The sequence below is a fragment of the Blennius ocellaris genome, assembly GCF_963422515.1.
Source record: "Blennius ocellaris genome assembly, chromosome: 2".
Classification (NCBI taxonomy): domain Eukaryota; kingdom Metazoa; phylum Chordata; class Actinopteri; order Blenniiformes; family Blenniidae; genus Blennius; species Blennius ocellaris.
The window spans coordinates 7465717-7491169 of record NC_137651.1 but is presented as its reverse complement, the minus strand read 5'-3'; the positions used below and the strand labels follow the sequence as shown (position 1 = coordinate 7491169).

General features: G+C 40.0%; 1 protein-coding gene across 4 annotated transcripts in view; it reads left to right on the top strand.

The window, feature by feature from the left end:
• dync2h1 (dynein cytoplasmic 2 heavy chain 1) overlaps positions 1-25453 on the top strand; it is a gene marked incomplete at its 5' end in the record, with an annotated part of 100662 nt that overhangs the window by 21085 nt on the left and 54124 nt on the right. The window contains 32 exons of one of the 4 annotated variants that reach the window (XM_080504075.1): positions 147-278; positions 430-562; positions 1222-1429; positions 1532-1661; positions 1982-2137; positions 2329-2588; positions 3451-3697; positions 4007-4158; positions 5035-5179; positions 5305-5407; positions 7974-8138; positions 9006-9130; positions 9294-9542; positions 9833-9941; positions 10601-10714; positions 11292-11434; positions 11759-11822; positions 12577-12740; positions 13365-13502; positions 14531-14644; positions 14794-14954; positions 15347-15470; positions 15629-15750; positions 16860-16946; positions 17582-17708; positions 19245-19386; positions 19939-20048; positions 20376-20396; positions 22253-22351; positions 22707-22830; positions 24861-25024; positions 25241-25360. In XM_080504075.1, coding sequence (XP_080360201.1) covers positions 147-278; positions 430-562; positions 1222-1429; positions 1532-1661; positions 1982-2137; positions 2329-2588; positions 3451-3697; positions 4007-4158; positions 5035-5179; positions 5305-5407; positions 7974-8138; positions 9006-9130; positions 9294-9542; positions 9833-9941; positions 10601-10714; positions 11292-11434; positions 11759-11822; positions 12577-12740; positions 13365-13502; positions 14531-14644; positions 14794-14954; positions 15347-15470; positions 15629-15750; positions 16860-16946; positions 17582-17708; positions 19245-19386; positions 19939-20048; positions 20376-20396; positions 22253-22351; positions 22707-22830; positions 24861-25024; positions 25241-25360 — 4452 coding nt within the window. Of the gene's footprint in view, positions 1-146; positions 279-429; positions 563-1221; positions 1430-1531; positions 1662-1981; positions 2138-2328; positions 2589-3450; positions 3698-4006; positions 4159-5034; positions 5180-5304; positions 5408-7973; positions 8139-9005; positions 9131-9293; positions 9543-9832; positions 9942-10600; positions 10715-11291; positions 11435-11758; positions 11841-12576; positions 12741-13364; positions 13503-14530; positions 14645-14793; positions 14955-15346; positions 15471-15628; positions 15751-16859; positions 16947-17581; positions 17709-19244; positions 19387-19938; positions 20049-20375; positions 20397-22252; positions 22352-22706; positions 22831-24860; positions 25025-25240; positions 25361-25453 lie in introns of all 4 variants that reach the window. The other 3 variants (XM_080504073.1, XM_080504072.1, XM_080504074.1) reach the window with 3 other exon arrangements.

Below are 25453 nucleotides of genomic sequence, written 5' to 3'. Positions count from 1 at the left end.
TTGTTTAAGGAAACATTAATCAGTTATTCTCTCCGCATACATATATTATCGTCTTGTTGCATGAAGTAGTTCGATACTCACCCAGCATATCAATCAGATCCTTGCTGCAACAGGATTTTTTATATGTGATTTGCTCACTGTTCCAGCTGAAGAAGGCTTTAGAGCTGAATGAACAGCTAAGACAACGTATGGGTGTTGTTATTGTCGGGCCAAGTGGAGCAGGAAAGTCCACACTGTGGAGGATGCTCAGGGCTGCTCTCAGCAAAACTGGCAAGGTGGTGAGTAGAGAAACTTTTACATGCATGTTTTACTAATACATGTTGAAATCTATTTTATGTAATCCAAAATAGTCGCTTTGCTTGAGTCCAAACATAAGTGTGAAACACCGTTTCAAAGTATCATTTTGTCGAAGCTGTGTTTGTTCTTCAGGTGAAGCAGTACACAATGAATCCTAAAGCCATGCCCAGACAACAGCTGTTGGGACACATAGACATGGACACCAGAGAGTGGGCTGATGGCGTCCTTACACACAGTGCCAGGAATGTGGTGAGAGAACCACAAGGTGAGAGGGAGTCGCCACTCAAATGCCACAGACTGATTTTCTTGCTTCTGCAGATTTTTGTCCCTCTACTCTCAGGCTACACGTCACCTGCTTTGTCTGTTAGCATGTACAGTATATCATAATAGTAACAGCAGTTCCTTAGACAAGCAACAGTTGCTGCTAATGGAATGCTTTAAATTGAAGTATCTAGTAAGTTTTTAGATATAGTCTACAGCTGTTGCACTTACTGTTTTGCAATTCCGGTTTTGATTTAAAAAAAAAAAAGAAAAAAAGAAATAAAAGATTCCTTTCCAAATATCAGGGGGAAAAAAACTAAATAAAATACTGCTAGGCATAAACCTGCCTGGAAACCCTTGGCTTGAATTGAATTGAATTGAATTGAATTGAAATGAAATGAAAATATTTATTTCAGACATTTGGGAACAAATTAAATGATTTAAAACAACCAATAATACAAACAAACAAACAAACAACAGAATGAAACAAAGCAAACAATGAGTGTCTTGCAGCTGTGCAAGACACTGAACCGTTGGTGGTATATGAGCACCTTAGCAGTTGGTGTGTGTGAATGATTGGGTGATTGTGGCTGGTCCTGTACCGTCTATCTACTGTAACTAAAGTCGTTTTGAAGCACATATGTTGAATGTTTGTGTTTAAAGAGGTGAACTCCTGGATTGTTTGCGATGGTGACATTGACCCCGAGTGGATTGAGAGTCTGAACTCTGTGCTTGATGATAATCGGCTCTTAACCATGCCTAGTGGAGAGCGCATCCAGTTTGGACCCAATGTTAATTTCCTGTTTGAGACTCATGACCTCAGCTGCGCCTCGCCAGCTACTATATCGCGAATGGGCATGATCTTTCTCAGGTAGCTATGTCGACAGAGTTTTTTGTGCTCATTTGTTCAAAATCATAATATTCTCAACGCCTGTTGCCCTGGTGCTTCATCTCTCTGTACTGTCTTTTACAGTGATGAGGACATTGATGTTGGTGCGTTGGTGAAGTCTTGGTTAAAATGTCAGCCAGAGGAGTGTCGCAGTAACCTCGAAAACTGGCTGGGGGATTACTTGCAACGCTCTCTTGACTGGGTCCACAAACAGGTGATAGCTATTTTTTCAAATAAAAAAACACTGAGACTGTTTTAATGTGCCAGTTCAAACTTCATGTGTACACCCACGTGTTGAAAGTGAGCTAGCTTGGTTTTGTGTACACTGAACATCCTGCAGCATTACCTTGTGTTTGAAATGTAGATCTTGATCTACTGGAAGCGAAAAGACAACTCACTTCTGGAAAATTATTAGACTTGATGCACAAAATAAGTTGACCGCGATTTTTGAAATAAATGCTGACAAACAGAAGTTATTCTGAATGATTTGTTTTATTCAGATGTTTTCATTGCATTTTCCCTCATTTTTCCTAGAATGACTTTGTGGTGGAAACAAGTCTGGTGGGAACCGTGTTCAATTGTCTGTCACATCTCAATGCTGTGACAGAGAGAGGTCAGTTCATTGTTGGCCTTCTTAGAGGAATGGGCGGAAACCTCAACCTCAAAACTCGACAGGAGTTTGCCAAAGAGGTGAGATCATTTTTTTTTAATGATTAAAAAAAAAAATAATAATTCTGAGAAGACATGCATTATAGAATTTGAAATCTATTTTTGTTTCAACTTTAAATGTTTCATACATTTAGCTTTCTTAGTTGTAGCATAAAAATCAAGGTGTTTCCATCTTTCAAGAAACATTACTATTTAATGTCTGCCTCTTGCAGTTGCTGAGCTGGGCCAGAGAGAGCCCACCAGACGTCAGAAAGCCACTGGATACTTACTACGACTCTGACAGTGGCCATCTAGCAGCCTACACGTTCGAGCGCCCTGAAAGTCTCACACTCGAGCAGCTCTCTGATACACACATGCTGCCTGTTATCGAGACTCCGGGCACACAAAGAGGTCTGCACTGTTTCTCCCCGTGGCTCACGGCTCAGCACAGACAGCCCTTCATGGTGGTAGGGCCAGAGGGTTGTGGAAAGGGGTAAGTGCAGATACATTGCTGTCCATATAAAATTAATTTACAGGAAAATATGTATGGTTCAGTGTCAGTATAAACTAATCTTCACACACAAACTCTGTTCTTGCACTAATAAGATTTCATGAGATCACCGTCGGATAGCGTATATCACTTACTGTGAGGAAGAGAGACTGATTTGAAAGCTCAACTTGACATAACCACGTAATTAATGAAATCACAGCATTTTCTTATTCCAGATTTGACCTTTTTTGAAAAGACACTGACAACTCCGATCTCGGGGTGCATGTGTGAGTGTTTCATGTGCTCGGTCTTGTGCCTGTGAACACACTGAGTTTTTGCCTCAGAAATAATTGCATCCCTCCCCAAGGGGCTGAAAGAACACGGGTCACACAGTTTGCCTTTTACACTCCAGCTGAGTCACTCTCACTCAGGCTCTCCTTCTTCACCCTCTTGTTGTGCCTCACTTTGAAAGGTCAGTGTGGCAGTATGGCAGATTGTCAGTTTATTTTCCTGCTAAAAAAAAAAACCCCAACATGTAATTAATATAGTCGCTCATCTTTGAAAAGATCACAGAAGCCTGTGCGTGTGCACTTTTACTTCAATATTGTCTGTCTTTGCCTTCAGGTATCCTCTTTCAAATATTTGTCTTGAGATCCCAAGAGGGTCTTTTGTTAAATACACTCATTTCCTCTTCTCATCATGTATTGCTTTCCAGCTATCATCCTTGAACTGTATGAGAATGACTTATGTCTGAATTGCAGTACTGAGACATTAAGCCAAAATGTGACCACATATTTAAATATTTGCTCAGAAGTGCTTGTCTATTTTTGATGATTTTTTTTTGCTGTTGTTTGTTTTGGTCCAGCATGCTCTTGCGCTATGCCTTCTCTCGACTTCGCTCCACCCAAGTCGCTGTGGTTCACTGCAGCGCCCAGACCTCATCCCGCCACGTCCTGCAGAAGCTCAGCCAAACATGTCTGCTGCTCAGCTCCAACACCGGTAGAGTGTTCAGACCCAAGGACTGTGAGAATCTGGTTCTTTACCTGAAAGACATCAACCTCCCCAAACCAGACAAATGGGGAACCAGCAACCTCACTGCTTTCCTGCAACAGGTAGACGAGATGCTTCAGCCCCAAAACTGCAACACAACCAGTGGATGAATAATATTGTGCCGTGGTGTCAAGCTCATATTAACACAGGCTGCACAGACTGCAAGATTTATACAGCTAGATCAGTAATACAAATTGTACTGCTGTGTTTTAGTGCATTGAACAGTCGTTTCAAAATACATGATGTCATTATGTACCCTAAAGGTCATCCCTTGGGCTGGACACACCCCTGTGCCAGGCTCAGCTCCAAAATAGATGACCATTTATGTCAGTTGACAATCATGGCATGACTCTTTCTCTAACTTTGTCCAGGTGTTAACATATAAGGGATTCTATGATGAAAATTTGGAGTGGGTGAGTCTGGAGAACATTCAGGTGGTGGCCTCCATGTCAACCGGGGGTTCTGTCGGGAGCCATTCACTCACCTCCCGCTTCACCTCAATAGTCCGCCTCTGCACCATAGAGTAAGTGGGTCAACGTGTGTCACATGTAATCAAACCTTTGTTTTTGAACGCTTCACTTTTAGAACAAATTGGATTTCAGACAAAACTTTTTAACCCCGTGGAGGCCCCAGTTGGCCTACACCTACAACATCAATACTGTGGCCATCTGCCGCCGCAGTCCTTGATTGAGTCCCGCTAACTGCACTGGCAATATTGTTGGTGTCTCACTGCGGGGCCTCAGAAAACTTGGTGAAGGCAGCCAGGTAAAAAGTTAAACAGTGACAAATACAATAGATGTAAAGAAAGAGCTAACATGGGTGAAAATGGCATCCACATCTTGGATTTGGCTTTGCAGTTTGTCACAGCAAAGTTATTGATCTGGGTGGAAAAAAAACAAAACACATACACAATGAGTCACAGGCAGATTCTGCTCACATGAAGAAACTTATGGAGGCAAGAGAAAACTCTAGAACTGTAGAAGGACTCCCCGTTCAAATACTAACCTTTCACCTCTCTCCACCCTCAGTTCATGCCAGTCGATCTTTAATTAGGTGATTTTGTATAATAGACAATTACAAATGTGTTTACACATTAATATAATGTATCTAAAATGTTGGATAAAAAGTGATATATTTGGGCTCAGGAACAGATCATTCATTTGGTTTTAGGACAATTTCCTTTTACAAATGACTTTTACAACTTCTAGTTCTACAACCATGGTTTGACTATAATCTGATAACATTTGCATAGTAAATTTCCATTACCTGACATTTATTGTCGAATTAGCTCTTTAAATTTTCTTTCCCTTTTTGATTGGTAATCTCCCTCTAACCTTGCATCCTGCCACCATTTCTTTCTCTCCAAACTGTTTCCCTGCCTCCTTGTCTTGGGGTTTAGCTATCCTGACAGGGAGCAGCTGCAGACTATCTACACGGCTTACCTGCAGCCAGTTCTTCAGCACAGCCTGGGCAGCCAGGAGGCCTGGGCCAGCACGGGGAAAACACACCAGCTGGCAGGTTCTCTTGTCCAGCTCTATGAGCAGGTACTGAATTTGACATTGTGTTCATCCGTGTAGCAGCAGCGTATATTCCAGATTAAAAAAACACAATTACAGGTGCATGCAGTATGCTTCTATTTGCTCTCATGTCTCTGTTTCTCGCTTCCTAGGTGAAAGCCAAGCTCACTGTGGATGATCATAGCCACTACCTTTTCACCCCCTGCATTCTCACTGAGTGGGTACTGAGCTTGCTACGATATGACCTGACTGCAGGTATGCAAATTCACATGCAAGGATGCACATGTCTGTTTGTTCTTTTTCTCTGTAAACAAATAGACTGTATTTCCGTAAAGTTAGGATTAATTAAATAAGCAGTTAGTTTATGCCGTCTCTCTTTACAAACCAGGAGCTCCAATTAGTGGGCAGATGGAAAGTAGCATTGAAACAAAAAACAAAAAAAACAAAAAACCCTCTAATCATGTAAAATACAGCGATGTGACACAACTCCAACACCAATGAATCCCTAAACACAACAATCGCCATTTTGTCAACCCACTTTACCTCTTCGTGCCACACACAAATTCGACAACAAATGGAAGTTAATCGATCTGAAATGATGAGATATATATACACACACACACACACACATTGTTATTTACTAGTAGAAGCAAAAAACAGTCTGTTTCAAACAGTAAAGTAAGATCATTAAAACCTCTCAAGCTTTTATTATCATAAAGCCATAATATTATCCTTCATTATGGGAATCACACATCAGAGTTTGGTTTCGTTTGAAAGTAGCTTTGTTTCACATTTGTGAGACACTTTTTGGAAACAAAAACTTAAATATATTGGTCTGTCAGTTTCCTACCACCGCCCTTATTTCCTCTTGAGTCAAAGAAATGCGTTGTGTTGGATTAATAACTTGGTTTGGATGCCAGAATCGAAAAGACAGCACCAAGTGGTTTAGTTTCTTGTCATGATGCCTTCACGCTCATAGCTTCTCTTTTCACTTGTCACCTTTTCCCTCCACTTTTCCACTCTCTCCTGTCCTCTGTCCTCTTTCTCTCCCAACTAACTCCACTCTATCACTTGTCTGTCTCTTCCTCTTTTTACCATCCTCTCCCTTAGCTGTCCTTTCATCTCTCCCTCTGTCACTCTTTCTCTCCCTCCGCAATGTGTTCCCGCTGTGATAGTCAGTCCAATCATTTATTTTAATTAAACATGTCAACAGACAAACTTCTCCTTTCCTATACTCATCATTTTTTGACTTACTCCTAACTTGTTCCTTTCTTTTCTTCCTCTTTGCGGCTTACCGTCTTATTGGTATGTAAAAAACATCTTTCTTCATGTTTTTTCTGTTGCCGTGCTGAATGCGAGGGAGCGTGATCACATACATTGTTTTTACTTGCATACATTTAAGGTTTGGTGACTCCCGTTTCTGTTTGGATACCTACTTCATGTATATTAGAGTGATCTGATTGATACATGTCTATGATGTTCAAAATAACACATATTCACATAACAATGTCCTTTAACATGCCCCAAAAAATTAACACATTATGTGCACTTTATTTCCATTACTACCTACCTTAACAACTGAGAACAAGTCTAAATTTATTGTATTTTCTTTATGGGAGTAGCCGTTGAACAATGAAAGCCGTATAACACAGCTGGGCACTCTATCACAGCAACTTGGCAGGATTGTAGCACTTTTTAAATTTTAATACGCCAATGAAAATCCCGTGAGTGTGAAGTGTCTCTGTTTGGCTGTCCTCTGCACTTTTAATATATTGTGACAGACGCGGTGAAGACCACTGGTCTGTTAGACCATGAATCTGTCTTGTCCCTGAAGCGCTTTATTTTTGGCTTGCATTACTTTTGTTTTTTTTGTTTTTTATATACTTGAGTACATTTATTCACATCCTGTAAAATGTAGTAGCCATTAAAAATACCTCCAAAATTATTGGAAATTGCAAAAAATATTGTTATTGTTATTATTATTATTATTAGTAGTAGTAGTAGTAGTATTGTTATAATTATTATTATTATTATTATTATTATTAGTTGTAGTAGTTGTAGTAGTAGTAGTCATTTTAGTAGTAATGTTGCTCCAAATATAAGATGACCCTTATCACAATGTAGTACACAAACACAAAGTTCATATTTGAAACTGTTGTTAATGTTATTCGTTATTAGTAGCAGGACGTAGTTGCATGATTGGACATGCTCCTGCACACAATTAACAAAGCGGTTTTGCCAAAACTTCTCAGACGCTAACTTATTCCATATGATTTTCAATATTGTCCTCAGCCTTTCACAAACCAGCTCTATTGGCTTTGCTCCAGCTATCGTTGTGCTCATGGTCAGGTTCTTCCTGCTTGCTGTATTTTCACAGCCTTAGAAAGCATTCAAGATACAGAATATTAAACGCCTTGTTAACAATGCCTGGCATCTCCAGCTGGCTTATCGTTAGCGTCACCAGGTCCTTCTTTATTTCTATTACACCACCACACTGTTTCAGTCCGTTCAAGCAAAATTCTAAATGTAATACGCACACACACACACATGCACACAGATTGCTGTCCTTTTTTTTTTTTTTTTTTTTTTTTTTTTTTAAGAGCCACCAAATTATTGCTCTATGAATACAATGATATCTTTCTCACCTTATCTTACTCCAGCACAAAGGCGAATGCTGAATACTGAATGTTGAGGTTGTGCTCAAATAGGATTCAACCAGAATCTACAAACTTTATTTGTGTAATGTGTGCAATGTTGTAAGCTTTGTTTTCAGTGTTTTTTCAATCGTGTGTGTGCGTGTGCTTTTCATGTCCCCTTATAGCCCAATCTAATGTGACAGACAGCGTGCTGGAGGTGATAGCGTACGAGGCCAGGAGGCTGTTCAGAGACCGGCTTGTTTCCTCCAAAGACCTTCACACCTTTGATAACATCCTGGCTTCTATCATACGGGGAGACTGGAGTTCTGATGCCCTGGACAATATGACTGGTATGTCATCAATTTACTCTTTTTTACGAGTAAGTGACTGTACTGTGTTTTAACTTCTTTGACAGCGCTGCATATAAAGTTGCATATAGTAATTTTTCTGCTCATGTTTTGTGTGGTCGAATTCAATGGATGTTTAGTCACTTTGATAACTTTAAAACGGTTTCTTAGCTCCACTAATCTGATACTATTTTGATATGCTTGATTTAAAACAAAAAAACAAAAACCCCAAAAAGGCTTGGAAATATTTAATTTAATGGCTGATAAATGTGAATAAAATAAAATTGTCACATTTTGATATAAATCATAGGACAAATATATTTTTCCATATGATTCTAATCGTTTGAGATGCATGTCTTAGTCATGTCTTTAACCAAGTCAAACTACTTGAGAAACACTAACAATACTGGCAACTGTATGATAGAGATCTAAAAGAGTGGCACACATCAAGAAAAACAATGACATTTACCTGAAAGACCAACTCATTAAAAGTTTTGAATTAATATTACGTCACATTAAATAAAAGACAGAATACTGTAATTTCCTGCTTGTAGTTCTTAGGAGTATTACCTTGGTAGTGTGACAGTAGCATGTATTTACATTGAAGCAAATGGGAATTACTTAATCTACCATGGCCAGACAAGAAGTTTTGAAATTAATATCCTCTATTTAGTTTTTGTTTTAGATTCAGTTAAACCTGTTATGTTTATTTTAATGATGTCCCAGAAAAGTAAAAAAAAAAAAAAAAAAATTATAAATGTTATATTTATAATATTACATTTTCTTGAGTTTTTGTTGTGAATGTGGTCTCACTTGTGTAGTTTGACATGAGTGGAAATGTCACAGTCTATGATATCTTCCAACCTACAGATGGGTTTTATGTGACATGGGGAGCCTCTGAAGGGGCCGTCATGGCTCCAGGTCTGTCTCTGCCTCCTCATGGTAAACAACTTGCTCGACTGAATTCCGCTGACCTGAAACAGGTTATACAAAAGGTATGCAATGGCGAACCATATGTTTTTGACTGTTTGATGAAATACAAGTGCAATACTGAGATCCGCAGTTCAAATATTTTACTTTTCACTTTTTTCTTTCTTCGTTTTCGTATTTCTGCAGTTTACCTCATCACCTGTGTTTTCCTCTCTCTTCTTCCTCCAGGGAGTAGTCCTGTACAGCCGTGATAACAAGGAGCTGGATCTCCTCCTGTTCTGGGAAGTGTGTGACTTTGTGTCCCGAGTGGACCGAGTCCTGAGTCGACCCGGTGGCTCTCTGCTTTTGGCCGGGCGCAGCGGAGTGGGTCGGCACACGGCCACGTGCCTGGTGTCACACATGCATGGATACACATTGTTCACGCCCAAAATCTCTCGTGGTTATTCTCTTAAACATTTCAACAATGACCTCAAGATGGTAAGAGTAGGTTGCCTTGAAAAGATTTTATCAGCCTTAAACGGTTCACATTATGCTGAGTGTACTACTTTTTGCCGAATGTTCTTTGAGATAATCAGATTATACCTGCAGGTTGTTCAGTTTTGTTCTTCTTAATATTTTCCTCCAGTGCTTTTTTGTGCGTGTTTTACAATGAGATGTTTCCTGTTTCAGGATACTTTCACTTTGAACTCAGCAGAAGAAATTGCTTCAGGAAATTGGGCATCTGTTTGCATTAATATACAGTATATATTGTGTCTGTGAATGTTTAGGTGATGCAGTTGGCAGGTCTGGATGGCCAACAAGTGGTTTTACTGTTGGAAGACTATCAGTTTGTCCATCCAGCCTTCTTAGAGATGGTGAACAGTCTGCTGTCATCAGGTATGTTTTGTGTTGAAATATAGCCTAATGCAAGTTGTGATTTTACACAATGCTGAGTAGTAGCAGACTGCATATACATACTGGAATCCAGACTTGAGCGGGATGTAGACGTACCGGTGGAAATCAGTTCTGTTAACATTTTGGACTGGCCAGACTAGTTCTTCTGTTGCTTTATTGCCTTTATGATCAAATAATTTAGCTATGTTTTTTCTGCAGCGAACATAAAATTTATGGATTTTCTTATTAAAGTTACTTAAAAAGTCAAAGTATTTTTTGTGGAAATACTAAATGTTTTAAAAATCAGTATTTTCAGTGTTTGCACATTTCAAAGCTATTGAACTATCACACGCACACACGCACACACACACACACACACACACACACACACACACACACACACACACACACACACACACACACACACACACACACACACACACACACACACACACACACACGCTCAAATTCACAATACGAGCAATTTAGAGTCACTGGTTAAAATCACACATGAGTTATTGGATTGTAAGAGGAAACTGGAGTACCTGAAGAAGACCCCACAGTTTTAAAAATCACATGAGTCTGTCAACAAAGGTGAGAGTTTAAATGTTTAATGTCACTTTGCCTTTATCTGAGAGATGCTTCTGTGCGTTATGTTTCAGGTGAAGTTCCAGGTCTGTATTCTCCAGAGGAACTGGAACCGCTACTCTCCTCCCTCAAAGATGCTGCATCTCAGGACGGATTTACTGGACCGCTCTACAACTACTTTTCCTACAGTCAGTGTTATCTAGACAGCATTTTCATGTATTTGTTTGTTTATTTAATGGGCTTAGTGCACAATGATGAGCATTGTTTCAAATGTGCCAGAACTAAACCAAGAGGTTGTTTTTCATCTGCAGTCCCGAGGCAGATGTTAGAAAGGTTTCTCTGTCCCTTTATTTGTCTCCACTTTCTGCTGCATTGTGTGCTTTTCTCACAACTCTTCAACAGCATGAGTCAATTTCTTTTCATAGAATATTCTCTCTTCTCCCATGTGGTGGTATTTGACTAAAATCTTCTGCACCCCTGCTGTGCAGTATTCTGTCTGTTGTAGAAATGCAATACCACTATGAAGTTGAAATTGCTGCAGACGGTTCAAATCAATAGTGCCATTATTGTCCAACTAAGCCCACTAAAGAGCTCCCTGCTCTACTAAGGAGGTAAAAGAGAAAATGGGCAGTGTCAGTGACAGAAAAGGCACAAAAGTGCCTCTTCATACTATCGTACTCTGTGTTTTTTTTCCTTCACGTTTTGATACATTTCTTCATCAGTCCTCAGCTCTTAAAACAATTTATTTTTTAATATTCCACACAGGAATCCAGCAGAATCTCCACATTGTTCTGATCATGGACTGCTCCAACACCAACTTCACAATCAACTGCGAGAGCAACCCAGCTTTTTACCGCAAATGTTCAGTCCAGTGGATGGAGGGATGGTCAGAAAGCAGCATGAAGAAGGTCAGTGAAAAACACAATATAGATCATTTGATATTATATTTTTAATGGCTGCTGGAGCGCAAACTGTTTACTGAATGAGGAAAGTTCTACACATCCTAGTTGAACGAACTTTCAGGGCAGATCTGTATGCCAGTGTTAATTTACTCAACATACAAAGTCTACCTTTGTCATGCAGGCATAAAAAAGTAAACTGATAATTTGTCATCGCAAACATTTTAAAAGAAAGATCACCACGTTATTTTACAAAGGCAGGTCGAACCTGCATGAAACAAACATGTCAGTGGCTTCGATATAAATCTAAGTGTATGTGTATGCGTATGTTAGATTCCTGAGCTGCTTCTGGCAAAAACAGAACAAGGAGGTGAGGAAAATGAAAGAGAAAAGGGCAGTAAAAGGACAAGCTCAGGTAAGCACATGTTGGTGTTGCAGATATATCTCTATCTATCTATCTATCTATCTATCTATCTATCTATCTATCTATCTATCTATCTATCTATCTATCTATCTATCTATCTATCTATCTATCTATCTATCTATCTATCTATCTATCTATCTATCTATCTATCTATCTATCTATCTATCTATCTATCTATCTATCTATCTATCTCCAGGAATATCATATTCAACACAGTACATTTCACAAAATTAATATTGACTTTTAGTTTATTTTCAATATAAGCATTTCATTATGTTGAATCACTTGCACTGATGAATAAATAGAAGTCTGTTCAAATCCACTTGCAGTCTTTCAGAATCTTGTCTTGATTCCTGCTGAGCCTGTTTCATGTGTGACTTCTCATATCGATTTATTTAATCATCCCAGTTATTTCCGTCCCTCCCTCACGATCCATTTTTTTTCTTGTATTAAGTGGATTTGAACAGACTTCTATTTAAGTGATTCAACATAATGCAATGCTTATATTGAAAATAAACTAAAGTCAATGTCAATTTTGTGCAATGTACTGTGTTGAATATGATATTCCTGGAGATAAATTATATATGTGTGTGTGTGTGTGTGTGTGTGTATATATATATATATTTTTTTTTTCTTTTTTTGAATTTAGTGTCAAATATGATGATGGAGAAGAATCATGTCCTTTGAACAGGTCATACATTGCATACAAAACATCTTTTCCTTCCAGCAGGCTCTGGACAGGGAGACCTGTGCCGCTCGTTCCTGATGGTCCATGAGTCATGCAGAGAATATGGCGCTACACCAAGCCAGTACATGGCCTTTCTGCATGTTTACACAGCATTATACAGTCGCAAGCAAAACCAGCTCACAACCAGACAACAGCATCTCCAGGTAAACCATCAGCTGTACGGCATGGCCGCAGAATCACAAGAAATGGGATGTTTTTCACCAACACATTTAGTTGGAAGCTTACATAAGTAAATATTGGCACATGCAGACATGAAGGAAATTATTTATTAAAAAAAGAAGTATTAATTATTAATCTGCCTGTATTACCCTACTTTCTTCACTGTCTTACTTATCTGATACATAGACATGTAAATCCATGAATACACTATGTATTTCATAAGTGTGATATTTATCCATGTTTTATACACTCAAGTTTGAGCATATCTGCACTTTATGCTTTATTTTTTAATGACTAACCACACTCAATAAACATCAACTGATATATACCATTTCGATTCAATAAAACCTCTTCCAAAGCCACTGAGAGTTCACTATACAGAGTGTAAAAATGTATCTGAATAGGACAAGAATGGATCTAACCAGGATACACTTCAGTACAATTATGTGATGTTCTGTTTATCAAGAAATACACGTTACCAAAATATAGTGACCTGCCGATAAAGGGTCAACCCTAGGAAGTGATAAAAAAAGAATAAATGTTGTGTATACAGTGCTCCAGCATTATATTTCATCTCTCTCATAATATTGATTGACTCGTGACTGCAGGCTGGCGTGTCCAAACTGAATGAAGCGAAAGCATTAGTTGATGATTTGAAGAGGCGGGCTGCAGAGCAGAGTGCACTACTGAAGACGAAACAACAGGAGGCAGATTCTGCCCTGCAGGAAATCACCACCTCCATGCAGGTGTGTATGTCTGTGTCGCTTGCGTGCATATGGAGGCTTGTTCTTCCATTTGCGTCACTGTCATAGTGGCAGCGAGGGCAGCAGTCTGCAGGGTTCCATGTCCCATCCAAACCGGTCTCTTCTCTTCTCTTCTCTTCTCGTCTCGTCTCGTCTCGTCTCGTCTCGTCTCGTCTCGTCTCGTCTCTTCTCTTCTCTTCTCGTTTCTTCTCTTCCCCACTGTGAAGTCACGGTTTATCTTGTTTGTGTGTGTTTATGCACATTTGTTTTGTTGTGTGAATGTTTTCTGTCTCCTGATAGCAATGTTTCCATTTCCTCCTGATGGCTTTCTCTCGATGATGGATGGATTGATGTGTGAGAGAGGAAAGAGAAAGTTGAATTCTGATCATTAGCGATGATGTCCTGTCTTCCACTGTGCTTTTTGAGTCAGCTGGAGAGGAGGGCGATGGAAGGATTAAGAGCGAGTAGAAAAGGAAAAAAAAAAACTGTCTGTAGAGTTAGTTTGCAGAGTGTTAATTAACTAGTCTCATCCCCTTGTGCAGCAGCTAAGTTGTCTGGGGGTATGGAGACAGAAGGAAAGAAAAACTGAGGAAGACTAGGACCATCAGATGAAGGAGAAACAAACGAGTAGAAGAGTGACTGGGGCTCAGAAACAGGAATGTGCACACTGTATTGGAAAGGGTCAAATCCTGGCATAGAGAATTGGAAGGATGGGGAGAAAGTCAATGATGAGATTAGGTTTGGATGAAGATGTGATGTGATAATGCAAATAGATTTCCGGGATCGAGAAGTCAAAGAGAGGAAGTGTGGGAAACCGATGCTGTCAAATAGTCCTTTCTCTTCTCTCTTTTCATCCTAAATGTGTGTCTCATTCAGATTTTTCTCAATAAAATCTTTGATCACCACACAGCAGCCCCACTGCGTCTGTGTTTAAGCGTTGTATTTTTGAATTAAGGTTACTCGATTATAAGAAAAGTACATTTTGGCAGGATGTTTACAAAATGTGTTACAAAATCTGTGGGTCTTTGCAGAATGCCAGTGACCAGAAGACAGAGATGGAAAAAATCAAAAGCAAAATGGCTCAAGAAGTGTCCAATATTGAAGTTAGAAAAGCCAAAATAGATGATGAGCTGAAGGAAGTACAGGTAAGATTTTCAGACTGTGACATGTTTTATAATTTACTTCAAACCAGCCCTTCCATACTTTTAATTCTTGATGTACCTGGCCTTTCTTTTTTTTTTTTCTTTTTTGAACTCCGGTGTTGTTTCCTCTCCTTACCTTTGGTGCCCTCTAGCCTTTAGTGGATGAAGCAAAGCGTGCAGTTGGAAACATCAGGCCCGAAGCTCTGTCTGAGATCCGCTCCCTCCGCATGCCCCCTGATGTCATCAGAGACATCCTGGAGGGGGTGCTGAGGCTGATGGGCATCTTCGACACGTCCTGGGTCAGCATGAAGAGGTGAGAGGGAAGTGGGATTGCAAGAATGTGGAAAAGAACAGAATGAAAAAAGGGATCATAGATATATAGATAGAGGAATAGTTACTCACTTAGAAAGATCTTCAACACCTTCTGGGTCACGAATAAGAGGTGTGAGAATGTGATGGGATGTTGTGAGATACAGAGAAAAAGAAATAAAGGAATAACACCGAAAAAAGTGGACGAAGCCAGTCATTTCTATTTGTGACTAAGTTGAATTCAAGCGAGACTTTTGTGATTGTGAACTGATTCCAGCAGTCTCCCCCTTACTTTTTCATGGAGTGCAGGAACTGATGTTTTCTTATAATTAGATTTTTGCCATGACTCGTAACAATGAACTCACACAAACATCATTTTCCTGCGGCTCTCTGTAGCTTCCTGGCTAAACGCGGCGTCAGGGAGGAAATAGCAACATTTGAAGCCAGAAACATTGCCCCTGAGATTCGTCAGAGTGTGGAAGAGCTGCTCAGCAGGAACAAGGCCTCATTTGACCCCAAGGTCAGCTACCAGTGGTACCAATGAGAATGAAATACTTTGTTGCTGGATATTATTCAACTGGTATATATTCTGTTTGTGTCCAAAGATTGTGCCTTGGTTCTTGTAACACAGAAGTTTTTTTTTTTTTTTAACTTGAGCTTTGGTTGTTTTATGAACAGAATGCAAAGCGAGCAAGTGCTGCAGCTGCTCCCCTGGCTGCCTGGGTCAAAGCCAACGTCCAGTACTCTTTTGTCCTCGAGAGGATAGGGCCATTGGAAAGAGAGCAGGCCGGGCTAATGGAGTAGGAACGCACACACATACAGCATTTATAATCACAATGTTAACAAATGATAAATATATACAATATATTGCAAACTTATTATTATTGCAAACAGTGTCAACAGACAAACTGAAAAATAGTGTTAGCTCCACAGCTGGGATGTTTATTATTCAATGAATCTTTGTCAAGTTCCCCATAAAGATCACAACAGGAAGGTTGTGATACAAGATGCTTTGGAGATCTGGTCATTCTCAAACGTGTCATCTTTCACTTCATGACTGTAACATTACATTGTAACTGATGGCCACAAGGAAGAAGTCGGAAACACACAAAAATAAAGGATTAGTTATTTATTAAAATACAGAAAATAACCAAACTCAACAAAATGTGCCACTTCCTAAATGCTGCCAATTGTCCAAACATTTCTCCAAATCCAAACATATGCATCTTATAAATTCAAGTGTGTGCTTATGGGTTCAATCATTGTATTTTTCACCTTTTGTATCCATACTCTTTACCTGCAGATATCCGGTTGCAACGTGTGTGTTTTGTACACTTTGTACTTCCCATTATCAGAAAAAAAGAATAATAAAAAAGTTTATTGACACAGATTTAAATCACTGAGATAATAGTCCTATCAGAAACATAGTATATTGTACTTTTTCTGATACCTGAACTGTGGCATGAAATTTCCATCCAGCCTTTTTTATTTATTTATTTGTTTACCTTGTGATGTGACCTTTGAAACAAAAAAACAACAAAAAAAACTACACACTTCAATGCAGAGGAATATTTTACTAACCATATGAAAAAATGATGACGCCAAATAACCAATCCTGCAGTTATTCATTGACATATGCCAGCCTACAAAAATCCCAAAAGAAATAATCCAATCTATATGCAGTATAATGAGAAAAATATTTCAAAAACAAGATATTTAAAAGATAAAAAATATGACTGGTTATCAGTATTTTTGTGAATGACTTTCTGAGACATTCATTACCCCTAAGAGTAGATGGCGTTCTTTCTGTAGTATCGCTCATCTGAGGACAGACAGCTCGTGGATATCGCCGCACTCTACATGATCAAAATAAACAAATGTGAAACTTTTTTCCTTTTTTTCCCTTCAGAAACCTCAGAAAAACTGAAAATCGGAAGAATAAACTTGAGGACTTGCTGAACTCTGTTGGAGCAAAAGTCAACGAGTTGAAAGAGAAGTATGCCCCCCCCCCCCCCCCCCCCCCACACACACACACACACACACACACACACCTCTCTTGACTGGTTGCATCCCTCCACTATGTCAGCATAAAACAACTGACATAAACAGTCAATAATGCCTGAAGCTTTGGTGACCGTTTTTAAGCTGGCTGGACTGTCCGGTTTAGAGTTGTGACTGCAGGTTTTTACTCTCCTCTATCAGCTTTATTGATTTTGTGTAACGTGGTGAAGAACGACCGATCATAAGATATACCGTACCTTTCAAAAAATGGTTGGAGTTTGGCGTCTTCCACATTTATCGAGCTTCACACTACAAGTGTGACAGATCTTCCATGGCCTTTAGTGTTGCACTTTTTCCACCTTTCTTCCCCCTTCAACCAAAAAGTCTAACTGTGTTCACGCCATGATCTCATTTTTGAGAGATTTTTTTCCATGCACTGACCTCATGTCTCGGCTTCTGTCGTCCCTCGTCAGCCTCTCGTCATCTTACTCAGCATTAACTAATCACGTTCTCATAGTCTATCATATGTTTATGAAAACAAACTACAAAGAAATACAAGTCCGTTGACTCTAAAGCAAACACATTAATATACTTTGACTTTCCCCCCCCCCCCCCCCCACCTTTTCTCAGGTTTCAGTGTCATACTGCAGAGGCAGCTAAGTTGGAAGCTGATGTGACCAAAGCTCAGGACACGATCACTGCTGCGCAGCAGCTCATATCCCAACTGGATGGGGAACACACACGGTGGAATGCACAGGTAGTTTGATGTATGAGTGTGTTGATATGAGTATTGGTCAGGGAAGTTACACACACTTAGCCAAAAAGAGGTCCATTTACCATGTAAGGGCAACAGGAGGCTTGACGGCCGTGTGTGTGGGTGTGTGTGAGCATGTGTGACAGGGGGGATGGATCCCGCTGTCTTGGGTCCCTTCTGGCTGTTTTTACTCCTCTCTGCAGCATCTGTCTGCAACCTTAATTAAAACACTCAATCTCTCCCTGACACACTCACTCGCACATACGCCCTCACTTTCAGTGCCTCCCTCTAGGCCCACACCAGAGAGCCAGTTTACTCTCTAATCACGTACATTCACGAACTCTCACATCGTCACATGCACATACACTCACACAGTTATTTCCTAACTCTTTTGCACACTCTACAGTAGCTGTGGATCACTATATGTAAATGCCTCTAAGCTCTTTAAACATTTCAAGGGAAAGGAGAACTCCATAGAGCTGGGTGTAAACAACTCTGAATAAGTAGTGCAGAAATAGACGCATACATCCAAGTTGAAGTATAGTATGGTGTTGGGGTGTTTGACAGTAACAGCACAGTGGATTACAAGGTCCTGAAGATCTGCTGCCTCAGAGATGTGGATATTCAAAAGGTCCTAATAGCAGAGTAGATGAGTGTGAAAAAAACACCAATTAACCCCAAATGCATGTCTTTCTAATGAGGAAATCAAAGTACGCAGAGGAACCCCAGACATAGAAGGACCATGCAAACTCTACATGCGGAGACCCCAAACCTAGAATCAAACACCTTTTAATTATCTCTGTGAGCGGTAGTACCATGTTACAAATTATAAAAAAAAAAAAAAATGTGATGCTCACACAATATTTATATCTCGCCTTACAATGAGATCCTCCGTTGGGAAATTGTAGTCCTTTCTGTGTTTGTATGTTATCGTTTTGCTCCCTCTCACAGTCCTCAGATGTGAGTGTGTGTGTGTGTGTGTGTGTGGGGGGGGGGGGGGGGGGGGTAGCACTGTGTTGACCCTGCCTTCAGCCTGCATAAAGAAGTTATACAACATTAATAAATTGAAGTAAATTTTTACCATTCTACTTCCCAATAGGCCAGGTTACTTCTTTATCAAATTTTGTTTGCTAGTACTGATGCTCCACAGTGCTGAAATATGCTATTATCTGAAGTGCTATACGTTTATTTACCAAAGAATTGATCCTCTGACTTGCTACTAAATTAAAGTTAAGAAAAACAGATCCTTCAAAAATTATTTGACTAGTATCAGCTGTGTGGAGAGGATAGCAGCGGCTTTTCAAGTGCATTTTGAGAGTGTTGAGTGAAACATTTAGGATTCAAAACACATCTCATTTTGCCATAGTATGTTGTGTTAACTTTAGCTTGTACCATTAAACTTTATGTTCAACTCTTTCTCTCATTTCGTCATTTTACATGGCCCGCCCTCTTGTCTTGACTTTCCGGAACTTTATTCACCCACCGATGTCTGTTCCAATTTTGTTTTTCTCAGCTTTATTTTTCTCTTTCTTTTTTCAGATGTCTGAGATAAAAAATGAGCTGGATACACTCCCTATCAGGGCTTTGCTTGCTGCAGCCTTCATCACATATCTGTCTGCAGCTTCTGAAGACCGTAGGAGACACTGTCTGCAGGCATGGATGGCTCACTCTGGACTACAGAGTAAATATATATTCATACTAAATTCACAAGCATTTCCCAACTTCTTTACTTAAAAGTCTCACAAATCTAGCCTCCCACACACACAGCATGGGTTTTTATAGGCAGGTAAAATACACTCTCGCATGTTCATGGGCCTAATGATATGATTGTAATTGTGAAAGTGGAGGGAATAATAGAACTTGATCATCATCTGGTTAATTAGATACCAACAGTGCAATCGTGGTGTTTTGTCTTTTTAATCTTATGCATAATACGAACATACAATTCACAACTTGTATGCTCTTCTATTGGCATACTAATAAATGACAGTCATGAGTCAGTCTGTAATATATGAAAGATAAATATGCCAATTCATATCTCAATAATATAGGGCAACACAATTAGAAGGCCTTATATGTGCAGGCTTAGTGACTGCACTTGAAGTGTAACATGATGGGCTCAGGTGCCATGGCATGGATTTGATGTCATCTTGTTGCAAACTCCTGTGACTAAGAGCTCCAGTTGTTGTAATGATCAAATATACCAGCTGCATTTGTATTGCGTTTGTATCAGAGTTTGACCTGCGGTCGTTCCTGTGCTCGGAGAGCGAACAGCTGATCTGGAAGAGTCAAGGCCTCCCATCAGATGATCTCTCCATGGAGAATGCGCTGGTTATACTGCAGGTAAGAGAAACATTTAAAATAAGCCTGGGAGAAACATCAATTTTTTTTAAAATTATAATCAGGATTCTCGATCTCGTCCCATCTAATTCTTTAAACATTTGCATGGCAAAGGCCATGCACCTTTTCAGCATCTTTGTTTCGTGCATTGTCTCCATTAAAAAATGCAAACATTCACATTCAAGTTCACATTGTCCTGCAGCAAAGACCTTTCACATGAGTAGTTGCATGAAGAATGTTTCCTTGTCTTTACTCATATCTCCTCCATGTACCCATATTGTGAGTTTGTGTGTTATTTTTTATTTATTTTTTTATCATTGCTGCCCTCAGATCAATGCACTAAAGTTACAGGTACGTCGCTCCATCATTCATCCTCATTAACTAGATTTAGTTTGATGTAGCTGCTTATTTCTGTTCCTGTTGCTGCCTGTGTTGTGTTTCCCCCAAGAAGAATATGCTTCTTCAGGATCTTCAGTAAATCCAGCCAACATACTATATGGGAAAGTATGTAAATAATGTGTTCATTCAACAAAGTAAATGTAACGTTTATGTAACAGTAAGTTACCAAATGTTACATTTCAGTGTGGCCCAGCAACTTAATGTGCATAGCGACGAAAGCTATTATTATATTATTCCTGTCTAGTAGCAGCTGTAGTTTCTTTTTCTTGATGTTTACAGACTGAAATGGCTCCCATACATTTTCAAAACATCAATCTCATTCATGAAACTTGCACAACATGCAATCAACGTTTGTGTACCCTTGAAGGCTAAAAATGCAGACCAAAGTGACATTTATACAGTGGAGCATAAATTTCACTTACAAAGGTGCATGCAACACTGCCGAGTGTAATATTGTGAAAACAAATTGAGCTGAATCCTGAATATGACAGCAACAGTGAAAAATCACAAAATAACATTTGATTGTGTTGCTGCTGTTCATGCTGACAGGAAAATCAAACCGTGACGGAATCCGATGGAAAATTACGTCATATTGAGAGACTGTAACTTCCGAAGGTTCAATGAAATCCTACCAACATGTCACAGACTGGTAGTCTCCTTTAAGCTGTGATGATCAAACAGGACTGATAAAATACTGAGTGACTTTATGTGATATTTATCTCACTAGAGAAAGTAAACTACCCAGCACAAGCACCAAATCTATTTCTGTGTGAAATAAATGTGTGATATCAGCATTCTGTCAGGCCGCTCACATTTTACTTCAGCAATCTGCCTTCATTTGCTCATAAGCCAAGTTGACATTCTGGTGCGTGAATTTCCCCCTCAAGTTTATATTTTTTTTCTTTCTCTTCAATCATACTTGTGCTGCAGTGGTTAGCGCTCTTGCCTCATAGCGAGAAGGTCGTGGTTTCAAATCCAGCCCATGATCTTTCTGTGTGGAGTTTGCATGTTATCTGTGCATGAGTTTCATACACTGGGGGTCCCTGAGCAAGGCTCCCCCTGAGCACGCTCCTGTGTGGCCACCTACTGATGGTCAATTTGATGGAGACATTTCCCCAAGGGGATTAATAAAGTATGATTCTTTTTCTTCTTCTTACGTGCAAACGCAACATCTGGAAATGAAAACCCAGGGGATGCTTTTTAAGTATATTCAAATCATTTGAGGCTCTTTAGTTCTCCCGTCAGAATCAAATCGTAAGCTTAATCGTATGCACCTGATCTGGAACCTCTGATTTTAATTCCATGGATCTAAAGACGTGGTAAACAGGTACTTGCTTTAGCTAACCCTTATCAATAGAGACTACTTTAAAAAGATCTAATAGTTGCTTGCCGCAGAGTAGGAAGATGCTATAGGGCCAGTTTCACAAAGAGAATCCTTAAGCATGAGACCATGAAATAGAGTAGTTCATAATGAAAAGAGGGTGATGGAGTTCATTTCCCTCTCCACTTTCTCACTACAACACCCTCTGGTGTTGTAGTGATGGTGGTCGATAAGCATGACAGCACAAGAACAGGACTGAAGTGCACACGCGCACACACACACACACACACACACACACACACACACACACACACACACACACACACACACACACACACACACACACACACACACACACACACACACACACACACACACACACACACACACACACACACACACACACACACAGGTGCGCTACTTTCAGAATGCATCCTTCCCATACCAACTTCACCTGAATCTCATGCTCTCATTGTTCTGTACTCAGAGTGCCGCTTGTCCGTTTCTGATCGATCCATCATCCCGAGCCACAGAGTGGTTATGCACGCACCTCAAACAGCACAGGCTAGAAGTTATTAACCAACAGGTAAGCACATTCAAGCATGCGCAACAGTGCTGCAGTCTTTGGACCCCCATTCTCACACACATGCACACTGTTGATATGATTTTCAAAGTCAGTGATCTGTCAGATAACTAACTCTCATGTCTGCAGGAGCCTGTAAACCGATTCCTGTCTAACATTCCCTTGAAGTGTTTTTTTTCCTGTTGAATCCTGGTCTCTGTGCTCACAAGACTTATCAATATATTGCTCTCTCTGCTTTACAGACATCGTATGATTGAGACATTTTCACTTTTCAGCAGTTGGTTCTCGCTAATGAGATTATGCAATAGTTTCACTCGTGTGTGTGTGTGTGTGTGTGTGTGTGTGTGTGTGTCTACAGGATAGTAACTTCATGACATCTCTGGAGCTGGCAGTCAGATTTGGAAAGACCCTCATAATCCAAGAGATGGATGGAGTTGAACCTGTGCTCTATCCACTGCTGAGGAGGGACCTCATTGCGCAGGGTACTCACACAAAATCACAAACAGCACTTTCATTCATTGTTGGGATGAAATTGATGGAATGTTTGACTAGTCTTAGGTTGCCAACTATTTGTTGGCAACCTAACCTAAAACCCCATTTTGTAAAACTCCTTGACAGGGTGCTTGGGGATCATTAGAACATTTTATAACATGTGAGGTTAAAATGCTTAACAGCTGGAGCTTTGTATGCACATTTATGGTAAATGGTAAATGGTCTACATTTATATAGCGCCTTCTAACCACGCTGAGGTAGTCCCAAAGCGCTTTACATATCAGCTCATTCACCCATTCACGCTCACATTCACACACCAATGGGACAGAGCTGCCATGCAAGGCGCTAGTCGACCACTGGGAGCAATTTAGGGTTCAGTGTCTTGCCCAAGGACACTTCGACACATAGACCGGTGTAGACTGGGATCGAACCTCCGACCTCTCACTTCCGAAGACGACCACTCTACCACCTGAGCCACGGTCGCCCTCTTTATTGTATAATTCACGGTGTCACAATTCATATACAGTGTTTTTGAAAAATCACTGCAGTGGCAAACCACAATCCATCAGTCAGGGCACAATGCTGCCATGCATCTCTTCCTGATAAGAACAAAGAGAGCGTTTGACTTAGAGTTGCAGTGTACTTATCTACTTCTAGAGAAAAGTGGGTGTGGGATCATGTCCGCATGTCACACGGTGCAAAGTGTTATGGGAGTGATACACTGACTGATCCAGATGTTATTCTTGGTGGATATACACCTGCACATCAACCTGATCTTTTTAATCAGTGTTCATGTAAATGGAATAACCTTGAACGATGAATCAGATTGACAAAATAGTGACTCTGTAAACAGAGCTAAAGCATGAAGAAGAAACAAGGAAACTAAAATGGAATAAAACACTGGCAAAACAACTTGTGAAAAACTAGAAAAACACAGTAAATGGAATATAACACCATGGATGCGATCACATGATTGTTTGATATTTCATATTGGACTTTTTATTCAGGCTTTTAAATAGACAGTCATTACACTTAAATTGATCAGTAACTTAAGTGTTGTTTATGCTTTTATTCCATGAGCTTTTATATTGTTTATTGCTCTTTTTTTTTTAACCACGCTTGTAGTAATAACATAATAAAGGCAACAAAACCACATTCAAACCCCTTCTACTTTGTCAACTCTATTTAATCTATCAGGATTAGAACTCCCAAAAATATTGAATGTGCTCTGTGGGGGAACTTTAAGAAGGACAGCAAAAAAAAAAAAATCTCTGTTTAAAAATGATTGTAGATAAATTAGAAAAAATGGAGGAACAGATTAAGTTTAGTGCACTAACTGTGCTGTCATTTCATATCTGTCTTTGGCGCATTAAGAAAAATGCTTGTGTCTGCTTGCTTCTCTTATTTGTCCAAGTACATAAATAAAAGGAGTGGTAGTTACTCAGTTGAAGTGCCTTCGTTTAGTCTCCGGAAAATGCTAGGTCTTTGCTTCTTGCATTTTTTAAGGTGTTTGCTTGTGGGGAGACACAACAAATTAGACTCTGCCGTTACATGTATGCATGAGCATCTCGGATTTTCCGGCTGCCGTATTCACTTGTCTGCTAACGAGCTTCTTCACTTGTAAAATGTAGAGTCTTCTTACCATTAAACGAACACGTGTGTGTTTCGGTTACACTGAAAACTGCTAACCACTTCTGCACCATGCAGTCCCACTCCACACGTCCATGGAGAAGTGGTGGCCTACGTGAAGCTGAATTGACAAGAGAGCTTATGCAAAAGGGCAAGTTATGCACTTAAAAGTAATGTTGAACAAGATAGTGGGGGGAAAAAAAAGCAGCACAAAGGCTCCGACTGCACCGCAATGCAGACATCTTGAAGAGAGGTAGCTGAGAGGGAAGTTAAAGGATAACATGCATGGATGTGGTTATAATTGTTTCATTAAGAGATACTTGTGTTTGTATCTTTCACTATATGTTAAGTGTCTGTTCTTCATGTCTACATGTATGGACACACCCTGCAGGTCCGCGATACGTGGTTCAAATAGGGGACAAAGTCATCGATTACAACGAGGACTTCCGTCTCTTCCTGGCAACCCGGAGTCCCAGTCCCTTCATCCCTCCTGACGCTGTTTCAGTAGTGACCGAGGTCAATTTCACAACCACCAGGGCAGGCTTGCGAGGGCAGGTAACACATGTAACTCACACTCAAAGACATAACAGAGGACTTTAGAGACTAACACAATAAATACTTCTGTGTTCAGTCCCATGCAAACACAAATTCTACACTATTGATTATTCTTCATAACAGGCGATTTAACTCCCATTATCCATGTGAAAGAATTTCTTTTACCTTGGGGTGACACTGTCTCTACGAGCCTGTTTGTTTGTGTCCATGCTTTAGCTGCTGGCCTTGACCATCCAGCAGGAAAAGCCAGAACTCGAGACTGAGAAAACAAAGCTTCTGCAACAAGAGGAAGACAAGAAGATTCAGTTGGCTCAGTTGGAAGATTCATTGTTGGAGGTACATATGGAGGCATACAACATATACAGTGAAAGCAAGGAATTCATCTTTCACCGGCTCCAGATTGCTCGGCTCCCCCTGCACTGCAGACCT